This window comes from Chinchilla lanigera, unplaced genomic scaffold (genome assembly GCF_000276665.1).
Source record: "Chinchilla lanigera isolate Chin_1 unplaced genomic scaffold, ChiLan1.0 scaffold00048, whole genome shotgun sequence".
Lineage (NCBI taxonomy): Eukaryota > Metazoa > Chordata > Mammalia > Rodentia > Chinchillidae > Chinchilla > Chinchilla lanigera.
In genome coordinates this window covers 9,157,410-9,177,243 of record NW_004955449.1, presented here as the reverse complement: position 1 = coordinate 9,177,243, position 19,834 = coordinate 9,157,410, and the positions used below count along the sequence as shown (strand labels likewise).

The 19,834-nt window shown below is 36.4% G+C and overlaps 1 protein-coding gene across 2 annotated transcripts in view; it reads right to left on the bottom strand.

Annotated features, from left to right (window-relative positions):
• Positions 1-545: 545 nt before the first annotated feature.
• Slc38a11 (solute carrier family 38, member 11) overlaps positions 546-19,834 on the bottom strand; it is a 50,468-nt gene continuing 31,179 nt past the window's right edge. Inside the window, exons 8-12 of one of the 2 annotated variants that reach the window (XM_005393302.1) lie at positions 19,410-19,480; positions 18,569-18,730; positions 15,415-15,527; positions 10,787-10,918; positions 546-1,000 (exon numbers count right to left, since the gene is read on the bottom strand). In XM_005393302.1, the coding sequence (XP_005393359.1) occupies positions 707-1,000; positions 10,787-10,918; positions 15,415-15,527; positions 18,569-18,730; positions 19,410-19,480 (772 nt within the window). In that variant the 3' untranslated portion in view covers positions 546-706. The remainder of the gene's footprint in view (positions 1,001-10,786; positions 10,919-15,414; positions 15,528-18,568; positions 18,731-19,409; positions 19,481-19,834) is intronic. The other variant, XM_005393303.1, reaches the window with a different exon arrangement.

The window sequence follows — 19,834 nt, the reverse complement described above, 5'->3', positions numbered from 1 at the left end:
TTCTAGTCTCAAAGCTCAGCTTCTGCTTGTGTGTTCTTGCTAGCACTGGAAATTCAGTGGGTCCAAATTTGATGCGGAACTCATCTTTTAGGTTCAAGTCTCAGAGCAATAGTGTGTTTTCTGTTTTATAATAGTATGGCCCTTTTGATTCCTCACACACCTTATTCTGCACGTTCAGTTTATTATTCATGCTTCTTACCCTCTGTAGGACTTTCTCATTTCTCCAGGGATCCCCTTTTCCCTAAATAAGGGATGCTACTGAAATTATAATAGACAGTTTCTTTTTGCTCTTGGGATAGCTACTTTTTGTAATACTTTTGGGTTTCCCTCTCCAACCAATTCTATAGACTTTAAAGCTGTTTTTTTTTTTTTTTTTCTCTAGAAGGACACATACAGAAAACTTCAACCCATAATCACCTACTTATTAAATAAAAGGGGAAATGGCAGCCAATGCTAAAGGCTTCACTTTTCCTTCTTCAACGAGTGTTAGTTCGGAGCAGCCATTAGAACAAAACATTTGTCCTAGCTGAAGATAAAACGCATTCTTTTTTTTTTTCTTTAACTTTTACTTTGCACTAAACAGCGAAGAAAGCAAGTCTTGGTAAGTGCCAAACTGAAAACTTTATAACAGAGAGACTAGAACACGTGAGTATTATTAGGTGACTTACAAGTCTATGGAAACATGCGTATTTTTAAGGCAGTAAGCTCACTGAAAGGTACTGGTGTTTAGGAGGGAATATTGTGTTGTCAGTTGAAAATAAGAATCTGAGGCGTTTGTGAGGGAGAAATTGTTAGAAAGGCAGTAGAACATTTCCTGCCCGTGAGTACAGTCCTGAGGATTTGTGATCGCCATGACGAATCCAAAAACCATCACCACAGCTCCAACGGGCAGCAGGACACAGGACATGATCTTATCTAAGTGTGTCCTTGGTTCTTCAGACAGTTTCAGATAACACGCTGACGGGATGATGAAAATCAGGGGCGCGGCGCAGAGTGCACCCTGTGTATTGAAATAAAATAGCGTTACTGGGCGGAAGCGCTTTTGAACAGCTTTGTCTTAATCATTTACAAAACTTTTTCACTGCATATATTAAAAGTTTGATGGGTTCAATTGAATCAAACAAAGGAAAGGAAAATAATTTTGAGACTGAGAAACAGGCTTTCCCTTTTCTAAGGGAATATTTACAAATGAATAAAGTAGAACAATAAAAAATACAGAAGATATGATCTGAGATGATCTGAGAATAATATAACAAAGTAGGTAGTAAGAGTAACTTCTGGCAAAAGTCATCTTCCATTTTTGAGTCACAGCCTATATTTCCTTCTCTTCACTTAGTCTCCCTGTCTATCAATTGTGTGAAAACAAACTTCATTGGTTTATTTGTCAATTGTGTATAAATGGGGACCTTGGAAAATTTTTGTGGGCATAACTGCTTTTCTTTTAGAGTTTGTATGAAAACAGACCTTGACTGTGAAAATTATAACCTTCAGGGAATGTACTGTGAAATGGCATTTCTAAATCCTCTTTCAAGTAAAATTAAACACATTATTTGATCCCCAAAATTGACAGCAGAATGAAATGATTATAACTTGCGCACCTCCCCCTACATCAGCCATGGATGGATTCAACCTCCGGGGAAATGTCAGATTGAAAATAATGAGTAGTAGAGTTTTCTATTATAAAAATTATCAACCACTATTGCTTTCAAAGGAAAAAAGGCTTTCTTCTTTTTAGGCCAAATTCTCAACAGATACTTTACAAGTAAGTACATGTTAAAATTTAAGGTATTTTAAGTAATATATTTTTCTAATTATGTCATGTTAATTATATTGCATACTAAATATCAAATGAGCCATAACATTAATAAAATATATTAAAATTTTATAATAAATGTTATTTTCCTATTCTATAAGATGTACATTTTCTTTAAAATTTTTTTGTGTACATGCAACGTTTTCTGGGGTACATATGAATAGTGAAATGGTTAGTACAGTGAAGCAAATTCACCTATCATCTCATGTAGTTTTTTGTGTGCTTGACAAGAACATCTAAAATCTACTTATTTAACAAAAAATACCAAATATATATATTTTTTAAATAGCAAAAGAACAGTACGGACAATACAGAGTTACAAACAAAGTGGTAGGAAATTAACAATGTTTGTTCTATTACATATTGATATCTTCAAAGTGGTTTCTCATGAAAACAGATAGAGACATACAATATTGATCAATCAAGGACTCATTGACAGTTTCTCTGAGCAAAGAAATAGAGGACAGTAGAACAACCATGTTAACTATCCTGTATATACATACATACAAAATTTCTCCTTCTTTCCCTTCTCTTTTCCCACATCCCAGTTGCCCTTTACCCTTGAATGTTTTCCTATCATTTCACAATGTCTGTCATACCTCCGAGTTTAAATTAACTCTTTCAGGTTTTACGCTAGTGAGACAATGCAGTGCTTGCACATGCAGGTCTGATTTATTAAAAATCCCCAATATAATACAAATTTATGAACTTACATTGTACTTAAACTTATAGTCCTTTTGCTATGTTAGGTCTTTAGAGTTGTTCATCCTACTTATCTACAGCTTTATGTACCTTGACCTACATATATTTCCTCACTACTCTTCCACCTCTGATAACCATCATTTTGTTCCTTGTCTCTGTTTATACAACCCCCTCTTTAAGATTCCACACACAAGTGAGATCACGTAGTGTTTCTTTCTGTTTTATTCAGCATAATGTTTACTCAAGTTGTAGCAAATGGCAGGATTTCCCTCTTGAGGCTGAATAGCATCCTGGTGTGTATATATGCCACATTTTCTTTATTTATTCATCCACTGATGGACCCTTAGGTTGTTGCCATGTCTTGGCTATTGTAAGTAATGTTTCAGTGAATGTGGGAGTCTAGATATCTTTAGAAGATTTTGAGATAAGATTTAGGATGCTACTAGGCATTAAGGACAGTGACCCTAACATGGAATCAGGAAGCCCAAAATGGAGTGTGCTGAGTTATTACCCTCAAGGGATCTCACAAAAACATCTGCCAGATGTCCTGAAGCTGTCACTGTCTTCTCCAGACCATGACAGGATGTGACTAGGCAGGCAATTGGCTCAAGGGTGCATGGGTCTTGTGTGGGCACTGTAAACATTCCATAGATTGGACCCCAAAAAAGTAGGTAGTCTCCTAACAGATACAGATTGTAGCACTTGCACAACACCCTGAGCTTCCCTCTAAATCCCTTACACCCTTAGGCAAATGGTCTTTGGGGGTATCCCACTCAGAACACCTTTCTGGCTAGGGGCGCTCTACTTTGTTGTCTTTAAATCTTTTAAATATTATTGCTTGTGCTGTGCCTCCTCTGTCCTAGGCTTCCTTCTTCATCACTGTGGACATGACTCTGAAATTTCCTGTCCTTTCGGTATAAAAGCCCAGAATAAAATGACTGGATCATATAGTAGTTTTGTCTTTAATTTCTTTAGAAACCTCAGCAATGTTTTTCATAATCTATAATATATTACTGATTTTTATATCTATACCAAATACTAACTACACACAATAATCAGTGTGTTACTGATTTTTATATATTGGTTTTTAGTCTTTCATATTTGCTAATATACTTATTCACTCTAACAGTGTTGTGTGTGTGCACACACACGCTCGCATATGTGTGTGTGTGTAATCACTTTTTTGGTACATATAGGGTTGTCATTTGCAAATAGAGATAGTTTTACTTCTTTCTTCCTAATTCAGGTATATTTTATTTCTTTTTCTTGTCTGATTGCTCTTGCTAATACTTCTAGTAATATATAGAGTAGAAGTAGTGAAAGTAGGTGTTCCTAGTATACTGGATCTTAGTGGCAAAGCTTTTAGTTATTTCCCATTGATTATGATGTTAGCTGTGGACTTTTCATAAATAGACTTTATTATGTGGAGGAACTTTACTTCTATGCCTAAAATGTTAACAGTTTTTATAAAGAATTGATGCTGAACATTGTCAAATGCTCTTTTTCTATCAACTAAAATGATCATATAGTTATTATGTTTCATTCTGTTAGTGTGATATATCACAAATAGTATTCTCTTAAACCATAAAATTAAGTTTTTAAACATACAGTGAAGGGGCTGGGGATTTAGCTTAGCTGCACAGCTCCTGCCTGGCAAGTGCGAGGTCAGGAGTTCAATTTCTAGTACCAGAGAAAAACCAAAAAAACCAAAAAAATAAAAAAAAAATACAGAAAATAGGAAATGTGATACTGATTCACAATTAAATTTGTTTCCATTAAATAAGTTTTCTATATTTTAAAAGGTTATTATGCAGATTTATATATATATATATAAGAATGGTATAATGAAACTGTGTAAATCTGTCACCTACAGTTTACAAACTGTTGACACATAAGTTTTGTAGATTTTCCCAGGATCAATCAAAGCAAACTAAACTTGAAGTTGCATGATGTAAAAATAACAAATCACACCTGAAATATTCAAAATAATTATTTTGACAATATCACTAATAAAGTTATTTTTGTTTCATATGAAGTGCCAACCCCAAACCAGAAATATTACCACTAAAATTTCAATAATATGTCTTTTTATTCTTTTTTATAAAAAAGGAAAAGACTCCAGAGAAATGACAATTAAATTTTCTATTGTGAACTCAAATAAATGAGGCAGTTTCTAAAAATTTGAAGACACATAGTAGGGAGCACACTGCCTGAAATATTTTTCACAGGAAGAGATATAAAAATAAGAAAATACTACTTGTTACTGCTTTTGCATTCTAATTTAAAATATATAGAAAAAATACTTTTTCCATGCACAGCACCTGAATAGAAATGATTACCTACAAAAATGTATAATAAATAGAGATTAGTTGTGACTGGAATTAAATCAGTTATGGATTCTGTAGATTCTGTCACAATTTTTTAAATTATAAAAAATACTATAGACATCAATCTGTATTTTTAATTAAAATATTACTCTTTGATTTCTTTAAAGTAATTATTTCTGAAAACAAAACAGTTCAAGTATATGTGTGTACTGGTTTTGCTCTATAGTCTCTTCCTCTGTAGGAACAAACATGTGAGCTAAGGATTGGAGATACAGCTCACTGGCACAAATGCCTGCCTGGCAAGAGCAAGGTCCTGAGTTCAATTTCTGGTACCAAAAACCCAAAAAACAAAAAACAAACACATGAGCTAAATCCTTCTGAGCTGCAGATGAAAGGTGCTATCAGGATGAAAACAGCCACTAGCTGCTGATAAGAAGCTGTCATCAGTCGGCCCTTTGGAACTCTTTCAATCTAACTTTCTGGGCAGCACAATGTAATGGGTGTTCTGTTTATATTGTAATTCTCAAGGGTTCAGAAAATAACAATTAGAGGGAAAACTACATGGCTGACGTTTGTACTGAAGGAAGCCCAGTTGATTATCTTGAACAGATACCAGTTACTTTCCAGATATCTAAAAGCTTAGTTTTGACAAAGGTCATTGCAAAGATTGAAGATTATTAAAAAAAATGACAGCATAATTCCATCTGATCTATCCTCTATAAATTAGTCCATCTTGGCTCATCTATTTAATGTAGGCCTATCTGAGGATTCACCACTGGCTTTGAAATGATTTATTTTAAATTAGAGGACTGGTCATGAAACCATAACTGCTTATTAAAAACACAGTAAAATATGATCCTATTCATAAGGACAAGATAATGCTATTCATTCACAATAACACCACGAATGCCAGGACATTCCGCATTTGCAATAGAGAAAGAACACAAGGTGTTGAAGATTTTTACTAGCAATGCTGTTTGGAAAGTGTCTGAATGCTCTTGCCTGAATAAAAACCTCTCAAGGATGGTGAAAACTAAAAGGGTGCTTATACATCTTTTAAATTTCTACTTTGTAATCAGTTCAGACACATGAAATTTATTCCTATATCATAAAAATGAAGACCCTCTCTCTAGCTCAGGATGTCTTTGGCAATGTGGACTGCAGCTCGCTCACCCTGGTGACTGCGTTTCTGTGACTGGGCTCTCACTGCGTTTGGCTCGCTTCCTTCCCTCCACGCAAATGCACACAGCCCTTGTGGGGCTGTCTCCTCTTGCCACAGGCACCAGCTGTTTCATTTTTCCTCTTTGTGCTGCTGCAAGTTGCAACCCATAGGGCCCAATTACTGCAGATGCCTCTTTTCTCCAATAGAAGCATCCCTGCCAAGGTGCCCAAGAATGGGACTTATATTTATTTTGTTAGCTTTTAAAATGAATCATTTAAGATTGAGGATGGTTGGTTTTGGAAAAATATTTCATGGTGCTATATTGCCATGAAAATAGTGAAATTAAAGGAAAAATTTAAGTGATGTTTTAATTTTATTGAATACTATGAACCCAAATAATTTATATTCTTTAGTGTTACAAAATGACAGCATTTCCCTACTGCTGACAGCATTTCCTTGCAAGATTGGATCTATACATCACATCTGTGAAGGTCATTGTTCTTCTCAGTGACAATTCAGAAACTAAAACAGAAAAAATGGCTGGGGATTTAGCTCAGCGGCACAGCGCCTGCCTGGCAAGCACAAGGTCGTGAGTTCGATTCCCAGTACTGGAAAAACAAACAAACAAACAAAATAACAACAACAACAAAAAAACAGAAAAAAAATCCCTAAAATACTACAATGATTAACTAACATGAGGAGTGTCCGTGTTTAATCCCAGTACCTCTCCCACAACTAACTAGAATGAAAGCTATCGATTAAAAATTAAGACAAAAAATTTAGCTTCATTTTATTTAATTTCTTGGTATTTAATCCATTATTAAAATCTACTCCTATATATTATGGATTAGTCTTAACATTAGAGATAAATTCAATGCACATAGATTTTTAATTGTAAGGTCTATTCGTTTATTGAAAGAAAGAGCTAATGATTAAATTTTTTTTTTCTTGACCAATTTTGCATGCTTATATCTGGTAATCAGAACAACTAATTTGAAGACAACAATATGCAATCTAACAAGCATTGTTGAATCGCTACCATCTTGTTTAATGAATGTCTTATCATTTCTAATGCTTTTTATTACTTGTTATTGTCTTTAATTGTTTGATCAATCTTGCATTCTTATATCTGGTAATCTGATCAACTTCGTTGAAGATAATGATATGTAATATAACAACTGTTGTTAATTCCTAGCATCTTGTTTTGAAATCCTGTATCATTTTTATTGTTTTTGTCTTCATTGTTGTTATTTATTTATTTTTTCTCTTTAAAATAAAAAAGTAAGTAGAAGAGCAGAATTACTTCATGTAATTTAACCCCTCAGACCTAGGAAATCTCAGACTACTACAATGCTTAAAAATGTGGGCCAGAGGACCCAAATACCTACAACTAGTATGACCTCAGATTGTTTATTTAATCATGGGGCCTTTGTTTCTTTGTCTGTGAAGTTAACCTGGATTAAGAAAGATAATGCATGCAAAATACTTACCACCGTATAAATAAATGTTCTCCCATATTTTCACCATGAAGTGGAACACAGCATGCTTTACTGGCTTCTAGTATGTAGCATGCTCCATCGTGTATTAGTTACTGACAAAAATAATGCTCCACTGGGCTCTACTGGACATGGTAAGTGTCCACACAAACAAGAGCTGGGTAAAGACATGAGTGTGCCATACCAAAAGACTGTTAATGATAGGGGAAATGTGTATTCTATGGTAGTTTTTATGGAAGGGGGGGCCCAGACTTCATTAATTCCCATAAAGTGCTTAAAACTAGTGCAACTGTCTGGGGTTATTAAATCCTAATAGGCAATGTAGCGCTCTTCCTTAACCGTTTTGTGTATGTGTCTATTTAAGCAAGTTCTAAAAAACATAAATGTCTTGAAGTATGTTTTAAATATTAAAAACAATCCTTCACATCCTGCTCATATCTTGATTTTTTAATAGATAAATGTTCACGAAGTAATTTTCTCTTGTTATAATGCCCAGGATCCTATTAATCACAGAACATTTTCAATATAAGTAAAATAGGGACTAGTTAGTGTACGTGTGCTTACAATTATGTTGCACATGCATCATAGAGATTAACCATTAGTTCTATAGAAAATAGTGGTCAATTTTACAGAGATATATCATTCTTTAAAAATGAGCAATATGAGCTTAGAATGAACCAAAAACTTCTCAGGCTATCAAGATGTGGTGTACATTCAGGCAGCTGATAAGCACATTTGCTCTCAGAACAAAATCTTACAACATTCAACAAGCAAATGAAATGTGTAGATTCAACGAGACATTTTACAAACATTTATAATATAGAGAGATTTTATAAACAGGGCCAGGGATGATTGTGTGGATCCTCTCTATAGCATACTTGAAAGATTACAACTATTGTCAGTATCAACACTTTTCTGTAACAATTTCCTGGTGCTATGCCAAAGAATGTCTCTTCTGACGGAGAGAGGAGGGATAAAGTGGAATGAAAGAATTAAGATATATTATGTACGTGTGCCTACTCCCAAGATGAATGTACTCAGTATGTATTGCAAACATGTACTAATAAAAATTTTAAAAAGGACATCTCTTATGTTAAGGAATATTTGCAGAAATAGGTCCTGAACTGTAGTCTCAAGAACACTCATGTAGTAATTTGAGCACATTGTCCTTATCCCCGCACAAGATGTGGTGGAAGATGGAGAAGGTGGTTAAATATTCTTGTCTTTGAAGATCGTACAATTTGGTAGGTAACTCAAACTTATAAATAATTCAAACAGTACACAGCATGAGATAATATATAAATCAAGTTATTGCATCAGTGATTTATTTACACAAATCAAGGTTGCCACACGAAATTATTTTGAGCAGTCCTACTCTCCTTTGTCCTGTGCAAAATAAGAAGTAGGTTGAAATTCCCTTTGACATTTGTCGACCCCTTGTGTAAGATTTTTTCTCCCAGAGATGGGGTCTCACCACGTTGCCCAAGCTGGCCTTGAGCCCCTGGGCTCATGTGATCCTCCTTCCTCAAGCTATAACTGTAGGCAAACACCACCATATTTGGGTTTTTTTTTTTTTTTCAGTATAAGTGGAATAGAGAATAATTTCCTAGTCACCTGCAGTTTTAGAAAGATGCATATTTTCCATTTTCCATTAACTGTGCAACAAGAAAATACCCAGTAGTATGTTCTTGACTGGATCTCCTACTGCCTTTATCTGGAATTTCAAATCAAAATGGCATCTGGAAGGAATAGTGACGTGGCCACTGACAATAACACTTTCATTTATCCCTGAACTCTCAATGCAGACTTGGGATCTTAGCTCTAAAAGTTAGTTCTCTCTGTGATAAATGGCCAATAATGCTAAATGTTGTGATTCCGATGAGAAATTCTGTAAGGATTGTCATGATCTGGTAGTGGCTGATTTAGCTCAACTCCTGTCTCCCCAAATGCTACCATTCTCCTAGTTTCAGAAAATGGAGCCAAGCACTCATTCTTAGGGTGCTCCTTTATCCTTCTCTTCTCCTAATTGACTCTGTCAACAAATAGTGTCATTTTTTTTTCCCCCCAAAAATCTCTTGGGAGCCAATCTACTTCTTTCTGTCTTCTTTTACAACCTGTATAGCAGCTGGACTTTTATGTTTGTGAGAAATCATAGATCCTTTCTGATTTCCTTCCATTATTATATGTCTATTGTGTGGCACAGAGTAATTAATAAATATATAATTAATGAATAAATAAAATAGAAGTTGTACCAGACTACAAGGTCTTTGTAATATTTTGATAGAAATGAAAGAAAAATAATTATTAAAAGAAAGGAAAAATAGCTAAGATAAAAAGATAAAGAAAGACTTGGAAAAGTGTGTTTATAGGTCCAAAATAAGATTTACTAAAGTTTGGATAGATTTGGGAAGTAAATGAGAAATTGTTCCTTAAAGATATGGGTCAGGTTATTACAGCAACAGAGCTGACACTTACTCTGAGAGGAAAATGGCATTTTATGGGGCAGGATGCTGATTAATTGAAAAGAGAACTCAACTATGTGGTAGTTGAAACAGAAAGGAAAAAAAAAAAAAACAAAAAACAACAGCAGTATAACCAAGATCAGTTAAAATGTGATATGATGGAAACTTAGATTTGGGTTGTGGCATTAGAGGCTATAAAAGAAAAGTCCAGAGAATGAAGTATTTAAAGAAAAAGAAAATTGGGCCATGAATCTCATTAGACATATTTTTAGTCAGCAAAGAAATTTCCAGATCTCTTTTATTTATGAATATTTTTAGAAATATCTATATATTACAGTAGTGAGCTATGCAACCTTGGCAGTATTGGTACTTTTCAGATCAGATATTATTTATTATGAGAGGTTGTTCTATGCACTGGGGGATGTTGGCAGTGCCCCCAGCCTCTTCCAGCTAGGTGTCAATAGCACTACCAGCCCAGTTATGCAACCAAATATGTCTCCAAACACTGTCAAATATCCCCTGGGGAAGGAAGAGCTCCCCATCCACCTGTATTTGAGAACCACTGCTTTAAAGAAAATGTACAGTCCTGTAAGTGCAGAGTATCATCATTAAAAATGCTATTGTATTACAAACACATTTTAATTTCACAATACAATTTTATTAATACAATTTAATTTTAATACAATGCTATTGCTATTGTATTACAAACACATTTTAATTTCACTTTAGAAGTGACACTTTTATTAAGGAAAATATATCTTATATTAAATGGAAACATTAAAGAAATTTTTAAAATGAAGGAGTAAATATTCAAATGTACTTACATTGAGTTCTAAAACTATTCCAAGGCAGTCAATCAGCAACGACACCAGCGTGGCTACAGTAATGATCACCATTGTTATAACAATGTGGAACACTGATGAAAGATTCCCACCAAAAAACACATTGGCAATTACCTACCAAATAAACAGATTATTTTGAAAGTTACTATTGAGGAATGCAGGATTTATTGACAGGGTATTTCATAATAACACTTAGGACTATATCAAATATCACCAATAAGATAATTAAGCAAATTTCAAGTTACTATGAATTTTGATCCCAAAATACTCACACATTGACACACACATCCATATTACTTGTTGAGCTATTAGTTGGGTTAGACTACAGACCCAGAGCATGTTCCCCCCGTGTTTGACTTAAGTATAAGACAGCCCTTGGCAAGTCACCTTATCCTTCTTCTTGAGCTCAACATGGTAACTACTAAAATAATGTATGACTATTATTTAGATTTTTTTGAATGACCTCTAAGGAAGATGTAAGTTACCAAATTAGCTTTTAATCATTGTAGTGGTTAAAGGTAGTAATATGCTTTATTAAAAGAAAATTAATTCTATGTAAGTTAAGTCCCACAATTTAAGTGAATTTTATCTTGCCTTTCCCCAACAAAGATGATCAGAATTTCAATCAGACAATCAATCAACAGCCAGTCATCCATTTAGTACATCCCATACTGTGATACTGCTTGCATAAAGAAAATGCCTAGGAGATGTTCCTGTTTTCAGGAATTAATATCCTAAGAGGAGGTCTACAACCAATCTCAAGAAATACACAGACATCACTTTGTGACAGGACAGGCAGAGCACAGAGAATTTAGAATTACAAGGAGCTTCACTTTTCCAGGTCTCCTTACTGTGGCTTGGGGTAAGGACTGAAATATGAAGAAGATTTGCAGCAGAATTACAAGTTGAGGCAGCAGGGAGGAAAAGAGAAAAGAGAAGAGTAGGAAGAGTATGTGTTAAGGAAAAGAAGATAGTCTGAACAGAGTGGGGACCCTGCAAAAGGTCAGACAGGCAACAGTTGGAGAAGGTCAGACACTGAACATATAGAAGTCAGCTCTCCCAGCCTTTGGGCTGGCCCCTAGTCACACAGGCGCCCAGGAGGTGGGCCGCTGCGCCTGGGAAGCTGCACAGCAGCGCGCGCTAGCACGCATCGGCCCACAAACTGGCCACCACCTCCCAGTCATGTGAGGTGGCACAGAGAAGCAATGACACAATTGGCCTGCCACGCACTGGCCATGGAGGCCTGCCCGGGGATGTGCGTGAATCATCCCGACATGGAGAAGCCCCTGGGAAAACATGCCACATAACAGGTCGCTCTTGCCCCTGCAGTTGAGAACCAGAAAGGTCCAGAGTCAGCAGAGGAGCAGCTGCTGAACAAGGACTCAGAGAACACGAGAATACAGGCTATGCCTGAAGATTCAGAGGTGTAGTTGACCGGGATCATGAGAGCTGTTCCAAAGCTGGAAACCAGGAGGACTTTGTACAATATCTCGGGAGACCCCCTGGAAGCTATTCTTCCCCTGACAGTACAGGCTGCAGTGGAGGAGCGCGTGGAGCTCCGGAGAGGTCTGCACCGAGATTCCTGCTGCCTGTGCTGATGGTTGGGGAGAAGACACTAAGTGGTTGCGGGGTCCCAATGTGCTGGGAGGCTGGAGAGAAAAAGCTACAAAAAATGGCTTTCGCCCCAGATGGGTCACATGAGAGGTTAGTAAGAATTGCCTCCTCAGTATTCTATAGCCGTGAGAAGGAGAAGGCTGAGGAGAGAAAACAGAGACTGAGAAAAAGCAGCTGCTTTTGCTGTAGCACTAAGAGAAACAGACCCTAAGTCTGATTCCCGGGGCCCCAAGAAGTCGACGACTGCATTCATCTGCTACCACTGTTAAAAGCCAGGCCACCTCAAGAGCAACTGCCCTAAGAAGCCCCCTGGGCCATGTCCTGAATGCAAAGGTGACCACTGGAGATCGGTCTGCCCTCTGAAGTGGAGGGCCCAGAGCTCAGACCCATCCTACCAGTTGGTCCAACAGGAATGAAGGGGACCGGGGCATACTCTGCCTTCTCCTTCTGGCCAGACTGTCATCTCCATGGAGGAGCCTCAGGTAATCATGACTATAGAGGAAAAAGAAAACAGCCTGTTGCTAGACAAAGGTGCAAGTCTCTCGGTCCTTCTTTTCAATCCTGGCCTTCCTTCCAGCTGTCACACTTCAGTGAAAGGAGTCACTGGTGAGAAGTTAATATGCTACTTTTCACAACCCTTAGGCTGTAACTACTTAGATCTTTCTTGTGTATCTCTGTCTTCCTGAGAAACCACTTTGAAGATACCACCATGTATTACAGCAGCCATTGATATTTTCCTACTAATCTGTCCATAACTCTGTAATGTTTGTATTGTTCCTATGCTATTTCGTAAATGGATGAATGTTTATTACTATGTATTTCCTACAACAACCATTGAGAATAGTCAATGAATAGTCAATTGGTCACTCATGTATAGCTCTATTTTCTTTAGAAGCCACTTTGAAGATACCAAAGTACAGTACAACCATTGATAATAACCTACCCCTTTTGTGTGTAACTCACTATTATTTGTCTATTTGGTTTCCTGAGAAACTATCTTGTAGATAACAATATGTAAAACAACAACCATTGATAATGTCCTACACTTTTTGTGTAATTTGGTAAGCCCCTCCCATTACTATGTTATCCTTCTTTTACTCTTTAAAATTAAAAAAAAAAAAAAAGAAGTCAGCTCTCCAAGTTCTTTACCTGGATGGGTAAAACCCTCTTAAATCAAATGTTTCAGTGACTGTTACAGATTTAATGGAGATACTAATAACTTTAACTCATTATAATTTAAAATGCTTCTTCAAATATTATCTTATTTAAAATCTGTGTAGGTACCTTTAAAATTTGATCATGAAAGTAAAAATCATGTAGTGAGATGGGCTACTGAGGGATATGTATTGGGGTACACAGCATTTTCATCCCCTTTATAGATATCAGGGTATTTTGCCAGAGAGTGAACATGATTGTGATTATGCTGAAAGTGTGTCTGTGTGTCTGTGTGTGTGCACATATACCCACTGGAAATAGAAAAGAAGTTAATGCACGAGGCGGGGAAGTAGATCTAGATAACCAAAGCTCTTTCTAGTTCTAGATTCTATTTGATCTATTTGATTTTTTTATTTTGTCACAAATTGACATTCTTCTGCCTGTATTTGCTACCATGGCAGAGCTCTTGATTTAGTTCTTTCTTCCTGTCATGGAAGCTAAAAAGGAAACTCAAGTTGCAAATGCTGAAGACAGGAGCCTCACAGGTGACGTGAGTCAGACAGTGCACATGCGGTTTACCAGAAACCGTTCCGGACTGAACTATCTGTTCTTGCCAATCTGCAGATCAGAACTAAACCCAAAGCACTGGGCAGACACTGGAAGAAGACCATTTCCTGCATCTAACAATAGTTAGAAAATAGTTGAAAGGTCTTACATTTTAAAAATAACCCTGAGTTCATTTGCTTCTCCTTTCTAGTCAGGGTAGAAGAGTGGCTGGGGAGTCACACATTCAGTGAGAAGAGGTACTCGCTGCAGAGGGCACATGCGATGCTGAATAAACGTTTTCTCTTCTGCACCTCTATGCTGTTCCTCACCCCAGACCTAGGAAGGGAATGGGCATGAGGCTGCCGTGAGAGCCTGCTGATGGCTTGGTGTACTAGGGCTCTGCAGACATCTCCCTTCATACATTAGACCCATTCACAGTGCACGGTGTAAAGAGCCTCTAGGAACAGACCCGATGACTAAGCCCTGTTTAGGATGACCCCTGAAAAACCACCAAGAAGCAGGATCTTGGTTTCCTGTTAACCAGCACAGTGGGTGTGTAGCTGACAGCAAAGGCACTGCTGACAAGCCGCGTCATCCAATTTGACACCAAAAGCACTAGTTCTCTTTCAGCTAATCTTTCTCCGCAAACCCAGGTGGACTATGTCACACATTCTGGAGCTGATTTTATAAATGAAATATATATAGAGACTACACATTTAAACCATTATATATTATTTTGTGTTATGTGTAAGTGTACATGTATAAATACATTTCTATGGATATATAAATGAAATATATCTGTTAAACTATATTTCTCATGGAATACGATTTTTTTTAAAGTAACAAAACCAATTAGAATTTGGCCTATGGTGTCTTTAACGCATGCTGACTTACAAAATAGCTTAACAGAACACAGTTTTGCAAAAACATTCTTTAAATTTTGATACATTAATTCTTAATAACAATGCTTTAAAAAGAAGTCAATCACTTAGTTTCGCTATACTGGAGGCAGGTATTCACTTTGGAATATAGTTGTATAAATATGTGTGTTTACGATTATATGAACCAAACCACCAAACATAATTTTCAAATTCAATTCTTGAAAAAATTACAAACATTGAATCATAAATTCATCTTTAAATTCTGATCCTTTATGGTTGAAAAAGAAAATTTTAGAATTATATCACTTGTTATGTGCTTGGGAATTTGAAGAATAGAAATATGCATAAATCTCCCATCTTTAAATGTGATGGAGAGATCACCTGGATAAAGTATTGAAGAGAGACTGTGCTTACCTCTCTCGTCACAAGGCATTCAATTGGATATGTCAAGATGACAGTGACGCCGTAGCAAAACCTCCCAAAAGTTACCAGGTCATCACTTCTGCAATAATTTTCAAATAAATCTCCTGAGAATAACATAAAATACATTCATTTAAGAGATACTGGATATTTGAGGTACTAATAAATGAGATGCTAATTATTATGTAAGTGAAGCTCTATTAGTATTATGTTATTTAATTAAGATGATAGGCCTGGTTTAAATATAACCTTTTTGTATTCAGTAAACATATAGTTAGTTATTTACTGATGTTAAAACTAATATATGTTCCACTCAAAGATAAATTTAACTCTAACAGTTTTCCTCACTGTTCATTTTGCTAGGTTTGCCTCAAATTTATATCAACTACTAAAAATACTTTAGCTATTGTCTTCTTACATCAGAATCAACTCCCCAAATTTTTGTGCATCAGCAATATAAATTTGCTTCTGGTCTTTGTTTCTGGTAAGTGACTGCATTATTTGAAAAATAAAGAACTTTGTTAAAATAAACAAATTCTCTTTGAAATGCTATTCTTAGATCAAGGGCAATCCAGAAAGGAAGAGTAGAGCAGTGCATCTGGGCAGCTGCTTTCCTGCATTACACTATAGGGTAACTCACAGACTCAGAGCCAACCCAAGGAGTTCCAAGCGCAAGTTGTCTTTTACATCATCTGATATGCCTACCTGCAAACGCACTGTTTCTAAATTGTGAAAATAGGGCTGTTTGCCAGAAGAACCATATATTTAATTAGTGCCCAACTAAATAACGGGCCCTATATACCTCAAACTAATTTTTATTTAGAGCCTCTATGTTTTTAGAAATCTATAAAGAAATGCAGGTATCTAACGAGGGCACAGAAGACATGCCTGATAAAAGCTCTTGTTAATGTTGAAACACAGAATTTTGGCCTGTTTATTTCCTGATTATGTCATACTTAAACTTGAAAGTTGCAGTCACCTTTTTAAAATTAAACTTAATAGAAAATTAGATCAAAGTCACATATTTTACAATACTGTTTACAAAGGGCATAACAATAACTCTGCATTTTTTTCATTAAGTAGCTAAATAGCCTAAATGACCTGACTCTTCCTAAGACTTCCTTTAAATGACTGCCCCCCTATCAACTAGAACAAATGCACATTACTTTCTAATGTCCATTTCTGGAAGGAGATTATACCATCAAAGTGAAGAGAGAACTGCAGAGAACTGCAAAGAACTGCTTCAAAATTGAATTAAAAAGTTCCAGTTGTCTGGAAAAGAAAACACACAACAAAACTGAACTTCCCTGTTCACAAACTTTCACTAATAAATAGCCATGCATCTTTTCAAATGTCACCAGGAAAATCAAGAACAAGCTAGGATGTATCTACTGAAACACAGGAGAAAAGAGGCATGTGTTTTGTACAAACAAGACCAGATTTGCCTAAGGAGAAATGGCTTGGAGAAACAATGTCTGCTTATTTCAGGGTAAACCTAAGTGTATTTTAGGGAATTACAGCTAAAGGTACAACAACGACAAAAACCACACCAAACACCCTTTGTTAGATAAATATTTAATTTTATCTGAGCAACCATCAGTGATAAAAACACTGGGAAAGTGTGACTCCCAAAACAGGTTTATGTCTTAGAAAAGTGGCATTTAAAGGCCAAGGTCCTCAGTAGAGCAGAGCTTTTAGGCCGTTCATCTTGGCAAGATATGAAGCAATAAAGATACATGGCAATGTTTTGAACTGCAGTTCTTATCAAGACTTTCAAGGACACTTAACTGCACTCGATTGGCATATGCAGGTATTGTATTTTTGACCGCAGTGGTGTCACGTTAATCATTTGTTAAGCCATTTCTCTTAATTTCCTGAGAAATACTTACGTACAAAAACAGCAACCTATAAGTTCTATTTAAAACAAGGCAGCCATTCTCCCAAGAGCATCCCGGTGTCACAAGAAATGAAGCCAAGAGAAGTCAGAGGCTGAGAGACAGCTATGGTGAGTGAGTAGGTCATGGGTGGCCGAGAGAGGGGAGTCAGAGAGAATGGAAAGAAAATTAGCCTTAGGCGCCAGAATCCTTGTTTTCCAGTTTGTCAGCAGCCAGCCTGGGCAAGCTACTTCACCTTTTTGTGTCTTAAGCAGGAGGTAAAACTAGTTATTCCACTTACCTTCAAAGGGTTGTTTGAAGGTCAAATGAGATAGTAGAACTTCGAAAGCAGTGAAAATATGAATCACCAAATTTAGCCTGCTATCAGAGTAACCTGAATGTAGACCACGAAATGAACGGGTCAAAGGCAATAAAAGAGAGGGCCTCTCAGTAGTTGGGCCTGGATGAATACAAGAAGAGAGAAGTTTAGGAGGAAGGAGCACAAGTACTGGTTTATGGGGAAGATGATGTTTTGTGATTAAAGCAAGAATGAGGCAGTTAAGCAGGAAGGTCCCACAGGCTGGAGATGAAAAGGAAGGTCTGGGCTAGGGTGAAATGGTGAAAACATCCAGAGAATTTGCCAGCAGAAATGCAGGCAACTTGCCTGACCTAAGCATCTGGGTGGGTGGGGGATTAGAGAAGTCAAAGAAAGAAAAGAAAGGACAAATATTAACAGAGAGAAAGAATAACAATAATAATGTAGCAGTGCTTTTTCTTCTAAGGGAAGACAGTTTGAGCAAAGAATGTTCAGTACTGGTAAATGACTCCGAGAGATACAGGAGAACCAGCATCATGGAGGCCACTAGCTCTAAACATTGGGAGGCCATTGATACCTTTGAAAATGAAGGTGCAGCTGAGTAGTGGGGAGAGAAACCAGAATTTCCATGAAAGCATAGAAGAAGAGAACATGGAGTACAAAATTAATTTAACAGTATAAGAAGGAAAAAGTGGGCTGTGGATATAGCTCAGTGGCACAAGTGCCTGCCTCGCAAGCGCAAGGTCCTGAGTTTGATTTCCAGTACCAAAAAGAAAAAAGAAAAGAAGGAAAAAGCGATGAAACAGTAAAGAAGTGAAAGAGTAGAGAAGGGGTGGAAGAGGGATTAGTTGAAATAGAAGACTGGACACACTTGTATCAAAAATGATAGGACACTGGTTATACTCGTGCCAATGTCTGGAACACCAAAATATGATGTCACTGAATCTTTCATTTTTACCTTGGGTGAAGCCAGTAAAAGTCAGGTATCCACATGTAGCAAAGAGCACACAGATAAATACCGACACCAAGATGGACATGTGGATGATGCGGGACCACTTAGCTACTGTGGGTTCTTCCAAGGAACCGTAAACTAAAAAGCAGTTGTGGTGGCAAATTAATGCTGTAATAATAATAAAAAAACATTATTAAAGCACGTACCAGAGTTTTTTAATTCTGAAAATTTAAAAATACATGTTACTTCAGAATATCAATCAAATAAAGTTCAGCTATCTTAACTTACTAAATATGTTAGAAAATCAATTGTCGAATTTGTCAAGGAATGAGAAATTCACATCAAGCTTACATGGTACTTTCATGTCATACTTGATATAAACTAGATTTATCCAAACTTCCTCCTCGTGACCCTTCCCATACTAAGAAAAATCTAAAAAATACCGTAATTATTTTTTGTCAACTGGGATATAGGATGGGATTAGACATTTGAGAAGAGGATTAGACACTACTACTCTGTGTACAAGGTTTTGAAGATATTCGTAGCACTGGCTAGAACTCCAAGTTAAGAAAGAAGATAATCACAAAAAAACCCAGAAAAAGAAAATAAACATGATAATCATGATAAATTTTCTGCAAGAGAAATAGATTTCTTCAAAGTGAAGCAAATTTAAGTGCTGAGTGACAAAAGTATGAGCCTAATTTTACATTGGTACAAACTAGACCATATCCTGCTAATAAGAAATCTACATCTTAGATCTGCTACCCAGACAGAAATATGGAACAGTACTTTTTCATGGCATGGATGACTGCATCTTGGGAAAGGACCCTTGAAGCCATGTACTCACCAAAAGACATAACTCCAACAGCCTGAATGGCATTGGGCTTTGCAAAAACCCAGGCATCTTCTGTTTTTGATCTAGAAGAGAATTACTGCGTTACTGAACAAATGCAAACACAAGTATATTAGAGAATAAAAAATGGCACCACAAATAAAAATTGAGAAGCCCCTGTTAATCTTATTTAATTATAAATAAATTTCCAGGGGATATCAGTGTTTCTTCAGCCCTTGTCAGCTAAAATGTATGTTGACAATTTGGAAAGATTCTAGTTCTACATATGTAAACTATCCACTGACTATGTATTTTTTTGTGAATTTGTTTATTTGCTCATCAATGTAACACAAGCTTTTGTTAAATATTTACTTGGGATCTGTTGAGAGAGATACAAAATTAAAAATGTCCAATTACTACTCTTTATTTCTTCATCTTTT